Genomic DNA, 18,361 nt, shown 5'->3' with positions numbered 1-18,361 from the left:
CACATACCTCCAACGTGCTATTTTCATGCATGGTGGACACATTTACATTAGGGAGGCAGCGAAGGAGCCTTTGTCATAAGGCCAATTCCCAAAAGATTTTATGCTAGAATCAATCGGGAATCATCCTGCGATGTATGGGCAGCCAACAGATCTCTCTCCGATCAGGTTCAATCACAGAGAGATAGGTAAAATCTGCCCATCATTGCTAAATGTATGCATGGGCACCTTAACTTTATGAAGCCTGATAAGATACTATAGCAAGAAATGTTTCTTCTGTGATAAGCATGAAAATACTGGGAGGTCCAGGCAAGAGCTTATTGTCTCCAGTCTTTGTTTATTTACAAGTGAAAGACTGCTGTGATCCATGGACTGCTGTGAAGTTACATACAAGTCTCTTCTTTTAAAAATAAACCATTATACATGGAAAATACAGTATATATTAAGTGTGCAATCATTTAACAACAACTCTGATGTACAGGCTATTGGTTTGTTTATTATAAACCAAAGGAATGAATGCCATCACGGGGCATTCACAGCACCTTCGCATATGGAATTTCTGAGATTGTCAAAAATGAAGCATGGTGATGTGAATATGCAATTTAACACTAGACTGCGTAAAAATGCTGGCATCTTCCTCTACCTTTAGTCCGATTAGAAAAACCTTAGAAAGCAGCAGGAACCTGCGGAAAGAATGAAGACTTTTTTTTAGTAGCGTAACAGTTCATGGGATTTCTTGCAGTAAACATTGCCTTCTGCAGCTAGTTGAAACCTCAGTCCATCCATGTTGTGGTTTCTGTTTAACAACTCTGCAACTCATGAGCATAGCTGTCCACAATGACAGCGGATAAGAATAACCTAATCATCCTCATCCTCTTCTTCTTGATTTCGTTTCTGTGAGATTAGAAGACATTCCAATAAAATCATAAATAAGCATACATAATGTAAAACTTACAATATACAGTATATATATTTTTAATTCTACATTGTAAACTGTACTCCTGGTTGATTAGTTTTTTACCGTTATTAGCAAATCATAGCTGCCACAGAGTTAAATGGAAAGATTGCTCATAACTGCATTCAAATCCAAAATGATGTATAGCACTGATACATGCATGCATTATTTTTGCCAAAAGTGGAATTATCATCAATATTACGTATTTATATAGTGCTGACATGTCTTTCCACATCCAAACGCCACATATGTCTAAAGACGTTTTGGTGCAAAGCTACTTCTGTTTGCCATGGACATCTGTAGGCGCTAGGGTTGCTGCGGTATACCGCGGTTTGATTGTGCATGGTAATCATACCATGCACAATCTCGTTGCCCCTGTTTTAGGGGGCGGGGCAACGTAGCGGCGGGGATGCGACGTAGCAGCGGCAGCCAGGGATAGGTGTAGCCAGAATTAGGTGGCCGCAGCATTGAGAGCCTGGGGGGAGGGAGACGGGATGCAGCGGTGGGGATAAATACTCACTTGCCGGCAGCCAGATCCATCCTGCATGCTGTACTGGCTTCATTCTTCTTCCTGTTCTTGCATCACATTTCCCTGAAACAGCGCCCCCTGGGCGCTATTACTAGGAGATGATGCAAGAACAGGAAGTAGAATGAAGCCAGTACAGCGTGCAGGAAGGACCTGGCTGCTGGCAAGTGAGTATTTATTTAGTTAAATAAAGCGCAAGGGTGCTTTGTATACTGGTTAATATCCCTGAAAAGTACCGGGCGGGGCCAACCTAGAACACTTGAATATATCTAAATACTATTACAAAAGGTTATGAGGCCTCCAACATTATACCAATATGAAAATTTATTAAAGATACTTCTCAAAAAACAAAACACAATCCCCTAAAATATAACCCTCCACATGATACCCTCTTCCCCATAGTTAAAAACAGAAACCATAGAGGAATTACATACCGTTGCAACCCTAGTAGGCGCTTATTTGTTTCCCAACATTCCTCTGCCACGGGCATCTAAAAGCATTTAGGGCAAACTTTTGGCATAAAGTAGACCTGAACTCAGAACATCCCTCTCTGCTCTAAAAGATACACAACAGCATATTAACTGGGAGGGAGAAGGCACCCCAAAAAGTAGGTGGTGGTGGATGAACAGTATATCTATATTATGTGACTAAAAATAGAAAAAAATATAAATAATAAAAAATGGCTTATCTCAAAGGAAGGGGCAAAGCCAATTTCAAACAAAAAGTTTTAATATTCATCAGACACTATCAATGATAACGTGTTTCGCCCTTTTTTAGGCGCTCCGAACTTACTGTCTACAGTATTAAGACACTGCTTTGTATTTGATCTGAGGAAGCGGACTGTGTTCCGCAAAACGCGTTATTGATAGTGTCTGACGAATAATGAACCTTTTGTTTGAAATTGGCTTTGCCCCTTCCTTTGAGGTAAGCCATTTTTTATTATTTATATTTTTTGCTATTTTTAGTCACATAATGTAGATATACCGTTCATCCACCATTACCTAATTTTTGGGGCGCCTTCTCCCTCCCAGTTGTTATGTCACAGCCCCCCCAGCTGCTTTGGGGGGTTAGTCTAGTGTTCAATTTCCGAACTATTGCTTTTTTTCTGGAGCGCAGCCCACATATTTGATGACCAAAGAACCCGAGTGAGGATGGGATTTCCTCACCTGCCTTCATACTGTGGTTGCTAGTTGTGCAACCCACACTTGTGAGTATTCTTTTGCTCTTTAAGATAGGCCTCAATTCACTAAGCTTATCTCCTGTCTTTAATAACTCTTCTCAGCTGTTTATACAGTTATCACAATTATATCACCATGGTGATAACTGTAAAACAGCTCAGAAGAGTTATTAAAGACAGGAGTTAAGCTTAGTGAATTGAGGCCAATGTGTTTAGCACTTGACATACTACACCATAAGGGGCTCCTGGTGTGTTTTTTCCTGTCTCCCTAGGAAGTCTGTTGAATCCCTTAAGGTGCGTACACACGCACTACCAACGGCAACGACGGGTCCGCTAGACCCTCCCGCTGGACGGTCTTTTAGCCAACAGTAGTCGGATCGTTCAGAAGCAGCAACAGGCGAGCGGATCATTCAGAACCAGCCTTATCAGTCCGCCGACAGTGTGTACACACGCACTACTGTTGGCTAAAAGACCGTCCAGCGGGAGGGTCCGGCGGACCTGTCGTTGCCGTTGGTAGTGCGTGTACATACCTTGTGTACGCACCTTTAGGATAACACACACCCTCACAACAGCATATTGACTTTTAAACAAAAACAATTCTTTGTTACAGCTGAAACAAATCCTAAAATAAATCTGCAGTGTATTTACTTCTTGATTCGTGGAAGCAGACATATTGTTAACATCCTGTGCTTTCAAATGGGCTTATCTGCCGTGGCAGTCATGTAACACAGGGGAGAGATTCAATTACAACTTGCGATTAGACACAAATGAGGGGGAATTAGACAGGCTAAACTCTCTAAATACATACAGGGCGCATTTCTCTATGTTTTCCTTCTGTCCTGTGCAACATTTCAGGTCCAATTTAAATGTCAACTTTGTTCTTGACTTGAAAAATGCAAATTCTGAGTTGATGCAGAAATGCGCTAATGTTACTGCAAATCTACGCACCTTTAAAAATGGTCCAATCAAATGCTTTGAAGGCAAGATTAGATTCGTCAATTCACGTTTTTGGTTTACAATTGGCATAATTCTGAATCATAATAATTAGCCTAATTCTCAATCATCTTAATTTTATTTGCACCTCAATGACATTTCTACAGACTAATGTGGACGTTGGTACATGTAGATCTGGGCAAGGCCTTTAATAAACACAATTTAAACATAGCTGGCACTTGCATGTAGCTTTTAAAAAAAAAAATAGCTGGCAGCCTAAGGGTTAATGTTACAGCAAATGACTTGCAGTATATTACCATGTACATTTCAAAGAACAGTCTGAAATCTAGGAAGAGGGACTGTGAAGGCTGCCCAGTGGTATTCTACAGCGACAGTATAAATAAGTCACAAACAACTGGACAGAGACATTCCAGCTTTATATACTACAGGCTTTGCCATCCATATACCATTCACATCAACACCATATGTTTTTATGAGCGCTTCCATAAACTTGTCAAATACCACAGCTGTACCATCAAGGACTTCTCTGCTATGGAGCCAGGCCTGAGGCACAAATATGGAAATGAGTCACACAATGAAACTTGCCTTTATTGCACGGCAACTTATGAGTAAGTTATAAATCTTGCAAATGCAAATGTTTTTACATTTCCTGTCAGCTGTGTCACCTCTCTGCTTTGATCGCAGGCTTATTTTACCTGCCTTAATAAAACTATCTGCTATATAATCATCTGTTTTCCAGTCATTCATCTCTGCTTATTAAAGGGAACCTGGAGTGAGGAGAATATGGAACTGCCATCTTTATTTCCTTTTAAAAATGCTAAATGCCTGCCTGTCATGCTCTTGTGGCTTCAGATGCATTTGAGTCACACACCTGCCACAGGCAGACAGCCAGTGATGACAGTCCTAAATCAGATCACCTGATCTGTCTAGTTGTCTGGTCACTGACTGAAATAGGCCTACTTGTAACTGTGGAGATCACCCTGATCACCAGAGAAGTGTCATAATTTTTGCTGAAATAAACACTGTTGCCAGACTGATTACCAATATCAACAAAAATAATAAAATATGCGTACACTAACAAATAGGGTGTTCATTTGTCCTGGTGTAAAATGCTAAAAAAATTATTTTATTCTATGCTGCTTTAACAGTAAGACGTATTATGTAAACCTCTTATCAACAGGATTTGGACTAGTACCGTATATCCTTTCCTTTATTCTTAAAACGGAACTGAAGAGTACCTGAAAAAAAAAAGTGTTTCACTTACCTGGGGCTTCTGGCAGCCTCCTGCAGCCGACCTGTACCCATACCATTTCAAAATGATCCTCTGTTCCCCCGCTGCGGCTTACTTTCACTTCGCACAGTGGGTGTCCAATGTGCCTGTGTGGCCCTGGCCACGCGCGTCCTCGTTCACACTCCAGTCGCCTAGAGATTTTCTCATATTTCACTTGCGCAGGACGCTCCTGGCTACGGGAACACGTAAGAGGATACGCCTGGCCAGGGCGCAGTGGACGTCAGCTTCCATTGCGCAAAATGAAAGTGAGCTGCGGCCGGTGAACGGAGGATCATTCAGAATCAGCGAGGGCACAGATTGGCTGCAGGAGCCTGGCAGAAGCCCTAGATTAGTGAAACTTTTTTTTTTTGTTTTTTTAGGTAGTCCTGATAATGATAATGTACAGATGCATCGCTAGGCAAGAGCAGAGAGACACATCGGTACAGCACTAGGGGTCCTGACAGCCTAACGATTGCATCCCTACAGGAGGCAGTCATTAGAGGTGTGCACACATTTTAAAGGGAACCAGACGTGAGAGGTATATCAAGGTTGCCATATTTATTTCCTTTTAAACAATACCAGCTGCCTGCCAGCCCTGCTGATCTATTTGGCTGTGGTAGAGTCTGAATCACACCAGAAACAATCATGCAGCTAATCCAGTCAGATTTTTGTCAGAAATACCTCATCTGCTTGTTCAGGGTCTATGGCTAAAAGTATTCGAGGCAGAGGGTCAGTAGGATAGACAGGCAACTGGAATGGCTTAAAAGAAAAAAAAATATGGCACCCTCCATATTCCTCTCACTTCAGGTGTCCTTTAATGCACGGTACAGGTAACACATATGGTTCATAGGCTAGGAAGTGTTAACACAATTTATGGTTTATAGGCTAAGGAAGGAGTTAACACTTAATTTAAAAAAACAAAACAGAACACCAAAATACTTTTATTTTTTAGTCTGACACCGCCTTTTTAAACTTTTTTAACCTTTAAAAGGGAATGATTGCTGCTGAAGCAAATAGCAGCAATCATTCATTAACGGTACATGCGTGGGCTAACGACAGGGTGCAGGAGCGCATGCGACGTGACTCATGTCCTGAAATCTTCAGGAAGGCCAATTTGGATGCGAGACTCACATTAAGGAATCTTAAGTGGCTAATACAGTGTTTGACAGCGGCATAGGGAAGAAAATATACACTCACCTAAAGGATTAGTAGGAACACCATACTAATACAGTGTTTGACCCCCTTTCACCTTCAGAACTGCCTTAATTCTACGTGGCATTGATTCAACAAGGTGCTGAAAGCATTCTTTAGAAATGTTGGCCCATATGGATAGGATAGCATCTTGCAGTTGATGGAGATTTGTGGGATGCACATCCAGGGCACGAAGCTCCAGTTCACATCCCAAAGAGGCTCTATTGGGTTGAGATCTGGTGACTGTGGGGGCCATTTTAGTACAGTGAACTCATTGTCATGTTCAAGAAACCAATTTGAAATGATTCGAGCTTTGTGACATGGTGCATTATCCTGCTGGAAGTAGCCATCAGAGGATGGGTACATGGTGGTCACGAAGGGACGGACATGGTCAGAAACAATGCTCAGGTAGCCCGTGGCATTTAAACGATGCCCAATTGGCCCAGAAAACATCCCCCACACCATTACACCACCAGCCTGCATAATGGTAACAAGGCATAATGGATCCATGTTCTCATTCTGTTTACGCCAAATTCTAACTCTATCGAGACTCATCAGACCAGGAAACATTTTTCCAGTCTTCAACTGTCCAATTTTGGTGAGCTCGTGCAAATTGCAGCCTCTTTTTCCTATTTGTAGTGGAGATGAGTGGTACCCGGTGGGGTCTTCTGCTGTTGTAGCCCATCGGCCTTCAAGGTTGTGTGAGCCGGCGGGCGCTCGGGATTTTACCCGGTAGGCCCCTTTCTTACAGGGCCCTGAGCACTGTAGGAGGGGCGAGGGGTCACAGACCGGCAGGGCGCAGGAAGGAGGAGCTGCGGGGAGGGGGGCAGTCTCCCCCCCACCTGGGGGCCCCCCTTCCATGCAGCCTGCCCTGCCCGAATGCCTTCCTATAACAGACCTCAGATTGCGGCGAAAGCAAAGTGACAGGCATTCACCTCTGATGTCACTTCCGCATTTGGATTACATTGAGCGCGGATAGCGTGTGCGGCCTGTGACGCTGTCGCTGTGATCTGAGGTCTGTCACTCTGAGAAGAGGATCGGGAACAGGCTACGGGGACCAGTCGCAGCGAGATCTGAGGTCTGTACTGCACCCTGCCCCAGCACAGCACACTGCCCTAACCAGCACCCCGTCCCTGCACCCATCCTGCACACTGCCCTAAGCAGCACCCTGTCCCTGAACCCATCCTGCACACTGCGCACTCTGTCCCTACACCCATCCTGCACACTGTCCTAACCTGCACCCTTTCCCTACACCCATCCTGCACACTGTCCTAATTTGCACCCTGTCCCTGCACCCATCCTGCACACTGCCCTACCCAGCACCCAGCCAGCAATTGGGGGTCCGCTATGGCTACCTAATATCTACGGTCACATTTTTCTACCTAATATTGATATCTATAGGCACATAGCTATCTAATACTTTTATTTGGTGAACATGGCTGTTTAATTTATGTATCCAGGGTGGACGTGGCTACTAAATTGTTTTATCTTGAGGCATCTGTATGTAATTTGTTTATTGTGAGGCACCTGGCTACTTAATTATTTTATCTGGTTGACTGTTACAATTTTATTTTTATTGGGCAGCATGTGACTACTTGATTAATTATCTGATGCCATGCGACTACTTGATGAATTATCTGATGGCATGCGATGACTTGATGAATTATCTGATAGCATGAGACTGCTATATGATGGCATGCTACTTAATGTATGTATACAGGGCCTATTTGGCTACTGAATTATTATTTATTTTGTTAATTGTAAGGCAAATCTCTGTCAATAGCACCGCTACTTATTTTGTGTATGCTGCGCGCGCCGCATGCGTCTATCTCCCTGTTATGGACTGTCCTCAGAAGTGCTCTCAATCTATTCCCTACCATAATCTAATGACTCTTAACAACTGATGTATTTATATAGTGCAAAATTTCTGTAGTACATGCGAGTGAGCTCATAATGCTTCTCATAAGCTTCTATCAGCTTGAATCAGTCAGCCCATTCTCCTCTGACATCTAGCATCAACAAGGCATTTTCGCCCACAGGACTGCCGCATACTCAATGTTTTTCCCTTTTCACACCATTCTTTGTAAACCCTAGAAATGCGCAAAAGGTGGATCAGCGCATCACCAGGCCGCCTCCGAATGGCCTCGAATCAGAGGTGCGCTGAGTTTCCCCAGAAACTGCAAACGCACCTTGAACCCAAACAGAAGCTCTGCATATACACCAAAAGCAAAGTGGGAGCAGCTGACCAAAATTGAATTAAATTAGTACATGGCAAGGAAATTAACAGCGCTACTTAAAAACAGACAAGTGCCTACCTGCAAAAGAGTGCAAGCCCCACTTGTGGGATAAAATACACACCTAGCATACACATGACCTGTCTACCACTGGAGGATGTTGGTTTCCGTAACAGCTTGCATGCAACCTATTAAGTACTCGTCCCTCCCACTGCGAAGAAGTCGATCCTCCATTGTAGTCTTCGGGGGGGCTCAGCACATCTCTGATCGGAGGCCATTCGGAGGCGGCCTGGTGATGCGCTGATCCCACTTTTTGCGCAATTTTCAATTTTTACTTGGTAGCGCGCCCAGGCTATGCATATGCATAGGTAGGATTTAGTTAGGGTTAGGTCCCCTCCCATGGAGGATTGACTTCTTCGCAGTGGGAGGGACGAGTACTTAACAAGTTGCATGCAAGTTGTTACAGGAAACCAACATCCTCCAGTGGTAGACAGGTCATGTGTATGCTCAGTGTGTATTCTATCCCATAAGTGGGGCTTGCACTCTTTTGCAGGTAGGCACTCATCTGTTTTTAAGTAGCGCTGTTCATTTCCTTGCTAAACCCTAGAAATGGTTGTACGTGAAAATCCCAGTAACTGAGCAGATCGTGAAATACTCAGACCAGCCCCTCTGGCACCAACAACCATGCCACGCTCAAAATTGCTTTAATCACCTTTCTTTCCCATTCTTACATTCAGTTTGGAGTTCAGGAGATTGTCTTGACCAGGACCACACCCCTAAATGCATTGAAGCAACTGCCATGTGATTGGTTGATTAGATAACTGCATTAATGAGAAATTGAACAGGTGTTCCTAATAATCCTTTAGGTGAGTGTATATAGTGCAGTGTTCTCCCCAGGCTCTTTCAGCCGGGTGCTCCACCCGGCTAGATTTGGTGACCACCCGGCTGTCATCGGCTCACCTCTTCACCTCCTCCTATGCTGTAAGCAGATTCCCTGCATTTTCACCGCGCCCCACCCGGCTACTTTTTCATGCCACCCGGCTGGAAAAAAATTCTGGGGAGAACACTGTAGTGCATTTTACCCCATAGCATATATACATCTGATGTCTCTTGTTGTTCCTACTTCACATGGACTCTCACACCCAAGGCATCAAAAGGGATGAGAGGAGGAATGGCAAGCATATTTGGCTAATGAAACTACTTTCTTTGTATACATGTACATGTTTATATTCGCTATTCAGTGTACCAGAATCTATTTTTTTAAAGCCACTCCTTGAAATTCTACATAATTATTACACATGCACCCCCTCCCCCAATAATTTACTAACTGGTAGTGTGTTTAAATTATACATTTTTAAAAAGTGTCAAAATAAAGATCTGTGTCACCTTTCTTCTTAGACTTTCAATGACAGTTACAAAACAGGTTAGGCCCATCCCTCCCATGAAAGGTTCAGGACCTGGGTGCAGGGTCTTTCTCCCAATGCCAAGCGTAGAGCCAGAGGAAGGAGCGGGACAATGGTCATTCGATTTTTCTACTGCTGTTTTGGAGCTTGGAATTAGGAATGCATGAAACTTATATTTAAAAGGAAGCAGGAGAGGAGGGAATTAAGAGTGCAGCTTCAAATAAACAGTGCACACAACTTGTTGTTCATGTGACTCTCCTATACTCCAGTTGGCCATTATGTAAATGGCTCCATATCACAGCAGCAGCTCTAGCTAGGCAAGGCTATCCATCACAGCTCTTTATTTTCAGGTCCATAATAAAGCCGAAAAATGACAAGATGAAGACATAGCACTGTGGAAGAAAATCAATGACAATCCACTGCAGTTACCGCATTAAAGAAACATGAGGGCACAGTACCATCGCATTACAGAATGACTGGCAATCCAAATAAATTATTACTCACCAGCTTCAGAAAATCAATGAGTTTGTGTGCATCCTCTCCAGTGGAAAGATCAACAAAATCCTTTGGCAAGCGGTAACTCAAGTAAGGGCTAGGCTGGACTGTGACTTCACTGGTTGTGCAGCGGAATGTAGGAGAATCCTGAAAAAAATGCCTTTATTTATCCAAATTTTCTACAGTTTTGCTGCCCTGTCCCTTGTTATAAAAACCATGTAACTTGCTGGCCTCAGATATTATTCTTAATAGCAGAAGGAAATGCAGCCGGCTTGCAGCTAATGCATTGATCTGTGGTTGGTGTCTCCAGAAATACGCTATAAAGTGCTTTGATGGTGCCAATTAAAGTGCTTTGTGTTTTTATAGCATAATAGTGTACTCTGCTCAGGCCACATACAAAGTACACATATTTCTGTGTCCAATCACAGTTTACATGGCTAATTACAAGTGCAAGTGAACCAAATCTATACAGCTTTCTTTGCTGGCTATGAATAAATTGTGCTGGGTTTTATTTGATGTTTTCAAGACCATAAAAAAAAAGCAGCTGAGCTGTACTCGGATAAAAAGCCAAGGCTGACGCAGGCATAAATAGATATGGCACCAGAAAAGCTACCATTAACAAGAAATTAAGTTCTCAGTTCTGGTCAACAATTTTAACAACTGCCCATTAACTTCACAGATTCTGTTTTAAAGGCCAATCCCTCTATTACTGACTGTGATGAAAGGCCTGAATATTGATTGCAACATTAAAGTTTTGCTGGCAAGCCTGGAAACTGAAATTCAAACGAGCATTTGCAATAGCATCTATCTTGCAGTATACTAGCCTAATGCTAAGCGCGGTCCAGTAGCTTTTACTAAAACCTACATTTTAAAGGACCACTATCATCAAAATCGTAAAATTTAAAATGCATGCAAACACATTCAAATAAGAAGTGCATTTCCTTCAGAGTAAAATGAACCATAATTTACTTTTCTCCTACGTTGCTGTGACTTATAGTAGGTAGTAGAAATCTGACAGAACCGACAGGTTTTGGAGTAGCCCATCTTCTCATGGGGGTTCCTCAGGGTTTTCTTTATCTTCAAAAGCACTTAGAGAATGGCGGTTGCTCTGTCCAACTGCCAAAAAAGTGTGAAGCCAGCCGGGACACTGGCCAGCATTTTTGTATAAATCCTTTTCAGGGAGTGTCTTTATAAAGAATAAAGTACATGCTTAGAATCCCCCATGAAGAGATGGACTAGCCCAAAACCTGTCGGTACTGCCAGATTTCTACTAATTACTGTAAGTGACAGCAACATAGGAGAAAAGTAATTTATAGCTTATTTTACTTTTTATTGTACTTCTTATTTGTATTTGTATGTGTCTACATGTATTTTAAAATGTATATATTTTTTGCAATAGTGGTCCTTTAAAAAAGCATCGTGATCATGCTGCCACATATTACCACTGCTGTACAAAGCCTGTCCCTCATTTTGTGACATGACTTTGTGCTTTTAGCACCTGTAGAACAATACTAAGCTGAACAGGTGAACAGGTAACATCTTCCACCGGTGAACACTGTTTTCTTGATATTATTTGAGTAAGTGCTAACATGATATATTGCAGTGGGTCACTCATTTTTTAATTCGGGCACAGATACTTTTTGCTCCTTGGTAGGCAGTAGCACACAATAGGCCCAAAAGTGGACCTTGCTTCCTATCCTTATATTAGTGCCTTTAATGGCCCATTGTATTGCTTTCCACTGGTCCCCTTCATATACCCTCCCTAACTAGTTATCCTATATGTTCGGCCTTCTTACCTGTTTGGCCAGGGCATTTCCTAGGTTTTTGCCTCTGACTGTGTCCTCTCCTGCTGCAGCTCTGTACCTAACCCAGCATGTAGCAGGACCAGTGACTGGGACTGCTGCAGGGAGCCATGAGGAGGACCAGTCAGTATTTGGATGGCAGGAACCACACCAGTTGGACTAGTAAGGGCCCTTCACACTACAAGAGCTTTTTAAATGCTAGAGATTTTAAAAGCTATTGCTAACGCAAGCCTATGGGGGATTTTTACAAATTCACATCGCTGCAGTGTGAACACTCACATAGGCTGACATTAGCAAGAGCTTTTAAAATGACAAGCGCTCAGAAAAGCTCTCATAGCGTGAACGAGCCCTTAGACAAATAAATCCTTCAGCATGCTTCAATGCCCCGTAAGGCTTAGTTTGGAAGTTGCTTAAGGGCCCGTTTCCACTTGTGCGGTGGGAATGGCCGCGGTAAAAATTTGCATGTGGATGCGAATTTCGCATGCGGTTATATGCAAATTTTCATGCAAATTCGCATACGATTTCGCATGGATGACGATGTATGCGAATTTAACCATGGCAGTGCCTGTGTGCTTTTCCATTGATTCCATGCAAAACTGTATGTGAATTTGCATGAAAATTTGCATACCAATACCGCATGCGAATTCCCTATTAAATACATTGTATGCAAATCGCATAGCGATATGCGGTATGCGAATTCTGATGGCTCTGCCATGCAGATTTTTTCTGCACAGAAAAACACAAAGGAATCCTGACAAGTGGAAACAGTCCCGTCCACTTGTATTGGCTATGTGAATTCGCATGCGGCAAATGCATGCAATTTCACGATAGTGGAAACGGGCCCTAAGTATTTTTCATTTAATACCCAAAATGTACCTGATCTACAGCTTCTTCAGCTCCTGGATTTGTCCCACTTGTTAATTCATCCCAGGTGAAAAGCAGAGAGTCGGTTACTTCTCCAAATGGGTTAAAGTCAATAAGCCAAATCTTGCCCTGAAAACATTGATTGTTTCAATAAAGAAAGTAAAATCTAGCAATATATAATTAATACAGTATTATTGCCAGCACAGGTGTTGCATTTGTTAACTCAAGATGCTTTTCTATATAATAGTTTTAAATATTTATTATATTTAGTATTTCAAATTAATCGGAGGGGAGAGTGATATGGGCTTTGCCATATTTATTTCCTTATGAGCAATACCAGTTGCCTGGCTGTCCTGTTGATTCTCAGCCACGAACAAACATGCAGCAGAGTAGGTGTCCCTCACGCATGTCTAATTCCCTTCCTATGAGCGGATCCTTATCCTAAGCATGTGTGATTTGGGAACTCGTGCATGCTCAGAACAAATGCATTCATTCATAGCCATGGCCAAGCTATGGGACAGCAGGTAAACACCACTAATGGGGAACAGGAACGAGGGAGAGTAGACTAAAAAAGACAGACCCACATAATTACACTTCGCACGCTAACTTCAGGTATCCTTTAAAGGCCCACCTGGCAGTCTTCAATTTTGAGAGGATACCAGAGGACTGGCTTATTAGGTAGATTCTCATTTGTCTTGTTGAAACAACTGAGATGTATGGTAAGTTATCTGGTTATACTGCTTGATGGATTGATTCTTCATTCATTTTACAATAGATTACATGCTCCATTGAGGGAGAGTTAACAGAATGAATTATTCAGTGCTGGGTAAATGCATAACTACAATAATTGATCCTATACAGAGAATATGCAGAAGTAGAGGGGGAATTGTTTCTGCTAAAGACATATTAAAGGGAGGGTGAGAGACCTGCTGATACACTGTCTCTAATACTTTCAGGGTCTATTTATAAAAGAAAAATCGCAAAACGTGATCACAATCCCCTGGTGATTGCAATGTTGCTGCAATTGCACTTTGTGATTCTCATGCGGCGAATAAGAATCGCATTGCGAATGCTCTAAAAGTGCTGAATGCAGCGTGTATGCGGTTTTCACAAATCGCTGCAATAAAAAATGATCCCATAGGGATACCTGTGTCACAGTGCTTTGCTGATCACTGGTGATCAGCAAAGTGCTGAAATGCTGCAAAAAAGTGCACTAGTGTGAGTGGGCCCTCAGCCATAGACCCCATAAAGTATGCAGATTAGGTTTTTCTGCAAAAAAAAATTTAAAAATTAAAAAAAAAAAATCAGACAAGATTAGCTGCATGTTTGTTTCAGATGTGTGATTCAGACACTACTGATACAAGAAAGATCAGCAGGACAACCAGGCAACTGGTATTGTTTAAAAGGAATTAAATATGGCAGCCTCCATATGTCTCTAGTCTCGAGTTCCTTTTAAGTTGTCATGCCAGGGATAGGTAATGCCAGGTGTATTTTGCTGTGCAGTTACTGAATAAGAAATCAGCTCAATAGTGTCCATCTAGCACAAGAACAGTTTTGATTAGACAGACCTGTTAAAGCCCACAAGTGTAAAAGGATGTATTCAAACCAAAATGGCAGTCACCCATGTGACTTTATAGCACTGCTCTACAAATCATAGTACATGGTATTATAAACCTCATTATCACATGCAGAAAATCTGCTCTCTACATTGGACAATTACAGTACATTGGAATACTAATGCTATATACAACATAAGCTTTCATATAACAGTGCTGCATCATGTTCTACAAACATACAGGCATCAATCACAACTAAGTCATAGTTTATAATAATTTATATGATAATTTGCAATTTATTCCACAAATGTATCAAGTTGCTATGTTTCTTCACACTTTAGGATATATTTTACTTACCTCACTGTCTCTGTATATGTCAAAAACAACTATAAGACAAAAGGAAAAACAAGAACAAAAAAAGCTGTTAAAAGGTACAGTACCTGCGACATAAAAAAATACTAATTTTAGAGTTTGTTTCCTGGGGGGATACTTAAATTGCTGTGCATCATATAATGAATGATTCCACCTAAAAAGGTGTAATAAACTAACATAAAAAGGAAAACAAGTTGTGTTGAAGAAAACGCCTTTCATTCAGTTCCGACCCATACTGTATGTTTCAAATGTTAAAGGAACACATTATTTTGGCCTGCTCTCTTTTGATTTTACATCCATATAATGCTGCGGCATTTGACTTGCAGCAAAATCGGACTTTCCCACCTGAAAATTTTTGTTAGCATGGACATACATTGATTTTGTGGGGTGATAGACCATCCAATTCAATAATTTTATCAAACTAATGAAAACCGGTGCCAGAACATGTGCACCCACCCAATCACTGAAAGCAGTCATTGGACATGCTGTACAATCTCGGGCAAAAGTGTTTGCTCAAGTGTGCGGCGGTATCGGCATTTGATATTGCAACGACTGGCGTATGAGACGAACCCCCGACCACTGTGTAAAATGCCCCTCCCCCTGCCCATGTACAGTTTTTTTAAATTCTTACCTGTCCACTGGTGTGACTCCTGGGCTCCTCCACCGTCAATGCCGTGACCGTGAGCACGTGTGACGTCACACTCACGCCTGTGCCACATGGTACATGTGCTCATGGTAATGGCAGACTCGGGGAGGTTGGGAGATTCGCCAGTAGACAGAAGAGAATTTACAAAGCACAGGTACCTCGGGGGACATTTTCAACTGGGGGGCAGCCAGGCAGGCAGCATGCGGAAATCTATTGGGAATCGCCCTGCAGTGTATGGGCAGACGTCAGATCTCTCTCTGATATGATCAGAGAGAGATCTGTCTCATGGTCAATCTTCCCATACATTGCCCAATGTATGGCCACCTTTAGTCAATGGATTAGCTCAGGTGTTGAGAATGAATAACACTTGCTCCTGCTCTATGCAGTAAGATGAGGGTTTAGGAGCAATCTGTACTCCTAACAGAGTATTGTTGGCTTGGTTGCAAAGAAGTACAATTTGAGCTTAGTGTCAGTTTTAGAAATTCATAGCTGTCTGCCAAATATAGTACAAAGATAATCTTAAAGAACATTCAGGTTAATTCAATAAATGTAACACGCACGTCAGTGTGAGTTACTTTTAACCACTTGCCGACCGCCTACTTCATATTGGCGGCGGCAAAGTGGCAGCCCCAGGACCACGTAACGCAGATTGGCGTCAGGTCCTGGGGCACTCTCTGGCCGGGGATCGCGCGCTGGGATGCGCGCGCATCCACCGGCAATAGGCTCCGCCCACCCGCGACGTCAACCCGCCGGCCAATCGGAAGCGCCGGCGGGTTGTTAACCCGACGATCCCCGGATAGGAAGCGTATAATACGCTTTGTAATGTTTACAAAGTGTATTATACAGGCTGCCTCCTGCCCTGGTGGTCCCAGTGTCCGAGGGACCACCAGGGCAGGCTGCAGCCACCCTAGTCTGCACCCAAACACACTGATCTGCCCCCCCCTGCCCCCTGATCGCCCACAGTACCCCTCAGACCCCCCCCTGCCCACCCCCCAGACCACCATTTGCACACAATCACCCCCCTAATCACCCATCCATCACTCCCTGTCACTATCTGTCAACGCTATTTTTTTTTTTAGTCCCTAAACTGCCCCCTGCTCCCTCCTGATCACCCCCCCACCCCTCAGATTCTCCCCAGACCCCCCCAGACCCTCCCCCCCCTGTGTACTGTATGCATCTATCCCCCCTGATCACCTGTCAATCACCCGTCAATCACCCATCAATCACCCGTCAATCACCCGTCAATCACCCCCTGTCACTGCCACCCATCAATCAGCCCCTAACCTGCCCCTTGCGGGCAATCTGATCACCCACCCACACCAATAAATCGCCCGCAGATCCGACATCAGATCACCTCCCAAATCCATCGTTTACATCTATTCTCTCCTCTAAACACCCACTAATTACCCATCAATCACCCATCAATCACCCCCTATCACCACCTGTCACTGTTACCCATCAGATTAGACCCTTGCGGGCACCCAATCGCCCGCCCACACGCTCAGATTGCCCTCAACCCCCCCCCCTTATCGATTCGCCAGTGCATTATTTACATCCGTTCTTCCCTGTACTAACCCACTGATCACCTGTCAATCACCCCCTGTCACTGCCACCCATCAATCACCCCCTGTCACTGCCACCCATCAATCAGCCCCTAACCTGCCCCTTGCGGGCAATCTGATCACCCACCCACACCAATAGATCGCCCGCAGATCCGACATCAGATCACCTCCCAAATCCATCGTTTACATCTATTCTCTCCTCTAAACACCCACTAATTACCCATCAATCACCCCCTATCACCACCTGTCACTGTTACCCATCAGATTAGACCCTAATCTGCCCCTTGCGGGCACCCAATCACCCGCCCACACGCTCAGATTGCCCTCAGACCCCCCCCTTATCAATTCGCCAGTGCAATATTTACATCTGTTATTCCCTGTAATAACCCACTGATCACCTGTCAATCACCCATCAATCACCCCCTGTCACTGCCACCCATCAATCACCCCCTGTCACTGCCACCCATCAATCAGCCCCTAACCTGCCCCTTGCGGGCAATCTGATCACCCACCCACACCAATAGATCGCCCGCAGATCCGACATCAGATCACCTCCCAAGTGCAGTGTTTACATCTCTTCTCTCCTCTAAACACCCACTAATTACCCATCAATCACCCCCTATCACCACCTGTCACTGTTACCCATCAGATTAGACCCTAATCTGCCCCTTGCGGGCACCCAATCACCCGCCCACACCTCAGAACGCCCTCAGACCCCAGCCCTGATCACCTCGCTAGTGCATTGCTTGCATCTATTTCCCCCCTCTAATCACACCTTGAGACACCCATAAATCACCTCCTGTCACCCCCTAGCACACCTACCCATCAGATCAGGCCCTAATTTGCCCCGTGTGGGCCCTGATCACTCGGCCAAACCCTCAGATCCCCCTCAGACCCCCTTCCGATCACCTCCCCAGTGCATTGATTGCATCTATTTTCCCCTCTAACCGCCCCCTGAGACACCCATCAATCACCTCCTGTCACCCCCCTAGCACTCCTATCCATCAGATCAGGCCCAATTCATCCTGTCATCTAAGAGGCCACCCTGCTTATGACCGTTTCCACAAAATTTGCCCCCTCATAGACCACCTGTCATCAAAATTTGCAGATGCTTATACCCCTGAACAGTCATTTTGAGAAATTTGGTTTCCAGACTACTCACAGTTTTGGGCCCGTAAAATGCCAGGGCAGTATAGGAACCCCACAAGTGACCCCATTTTAGAAAGAAGACACCCCAAGGTATTCTGTTAGGTGTATGATGAGTTCATAGAAGATTTTATTTTTTGTCAAAAGTTAGCGGAAATTGGATTTTTATTGTTTTTTTCACAAAGTGTCATTTTTCACTAACTTGTGACAA

General features: G+C 43.7%; 1 protein-coding gene across 1 annotated transcript in view; it reads right to left on the bottom strand.

The window, feature by feature from the left end:
* Positions 1–314: 314 nt before the first annotated feature.
* The window catches only part of LOC137563526 (translation initiation factor eIF2 assembly protein-like), a 101,268-nt gene continuing 83,221 nt past the window's right edge, over positions 315–18,361 (bottom strand). Inside the window, exons 10-13 of the mRNA XM_068276104.1 lie at positions 14,782–14,810; positions 12,881–12,997; positions 10,212–10,349; positions 315–891 (exon numbers count right to left, since the gene is read on the bottom strand). Of these exons, the coding sequence (XP_068132205.1) occupies positions 856–891; positions 10,212–10,349; positions 12,881–12,997; positions 14,782–14,810 (320 nt within the window). The 3' untranslated portion in view covers positions 315–855. The remainder of the gene's footprint in view (positions 892–10,211; positions 10,350–12,880; positions 12,998–14,781; positions 14,811–18,361) is intronic.

This window comes from Hyperolius riggenbachi, chromosome 3 (genome assembly GCF_040937935.1).
Source record: "Hyperolius riggenbachi isolate aHypRig1 chromosome 3, aHypRig1.pri, whole genome shotgun sequence".
In the NCBI taxonomy this organism is placed as follows: domain Eukaryota; kingdom Metazoa; phylum Chordata; class Amphibia; order Anura; family Hyperoliidae; genus Hyperolius; species Hyperolius riggenbachi.
Note: the sequence above shows the minus strand (reverse complement) of the source record. Positions and strands in the feature narration are given on the sequence as shown.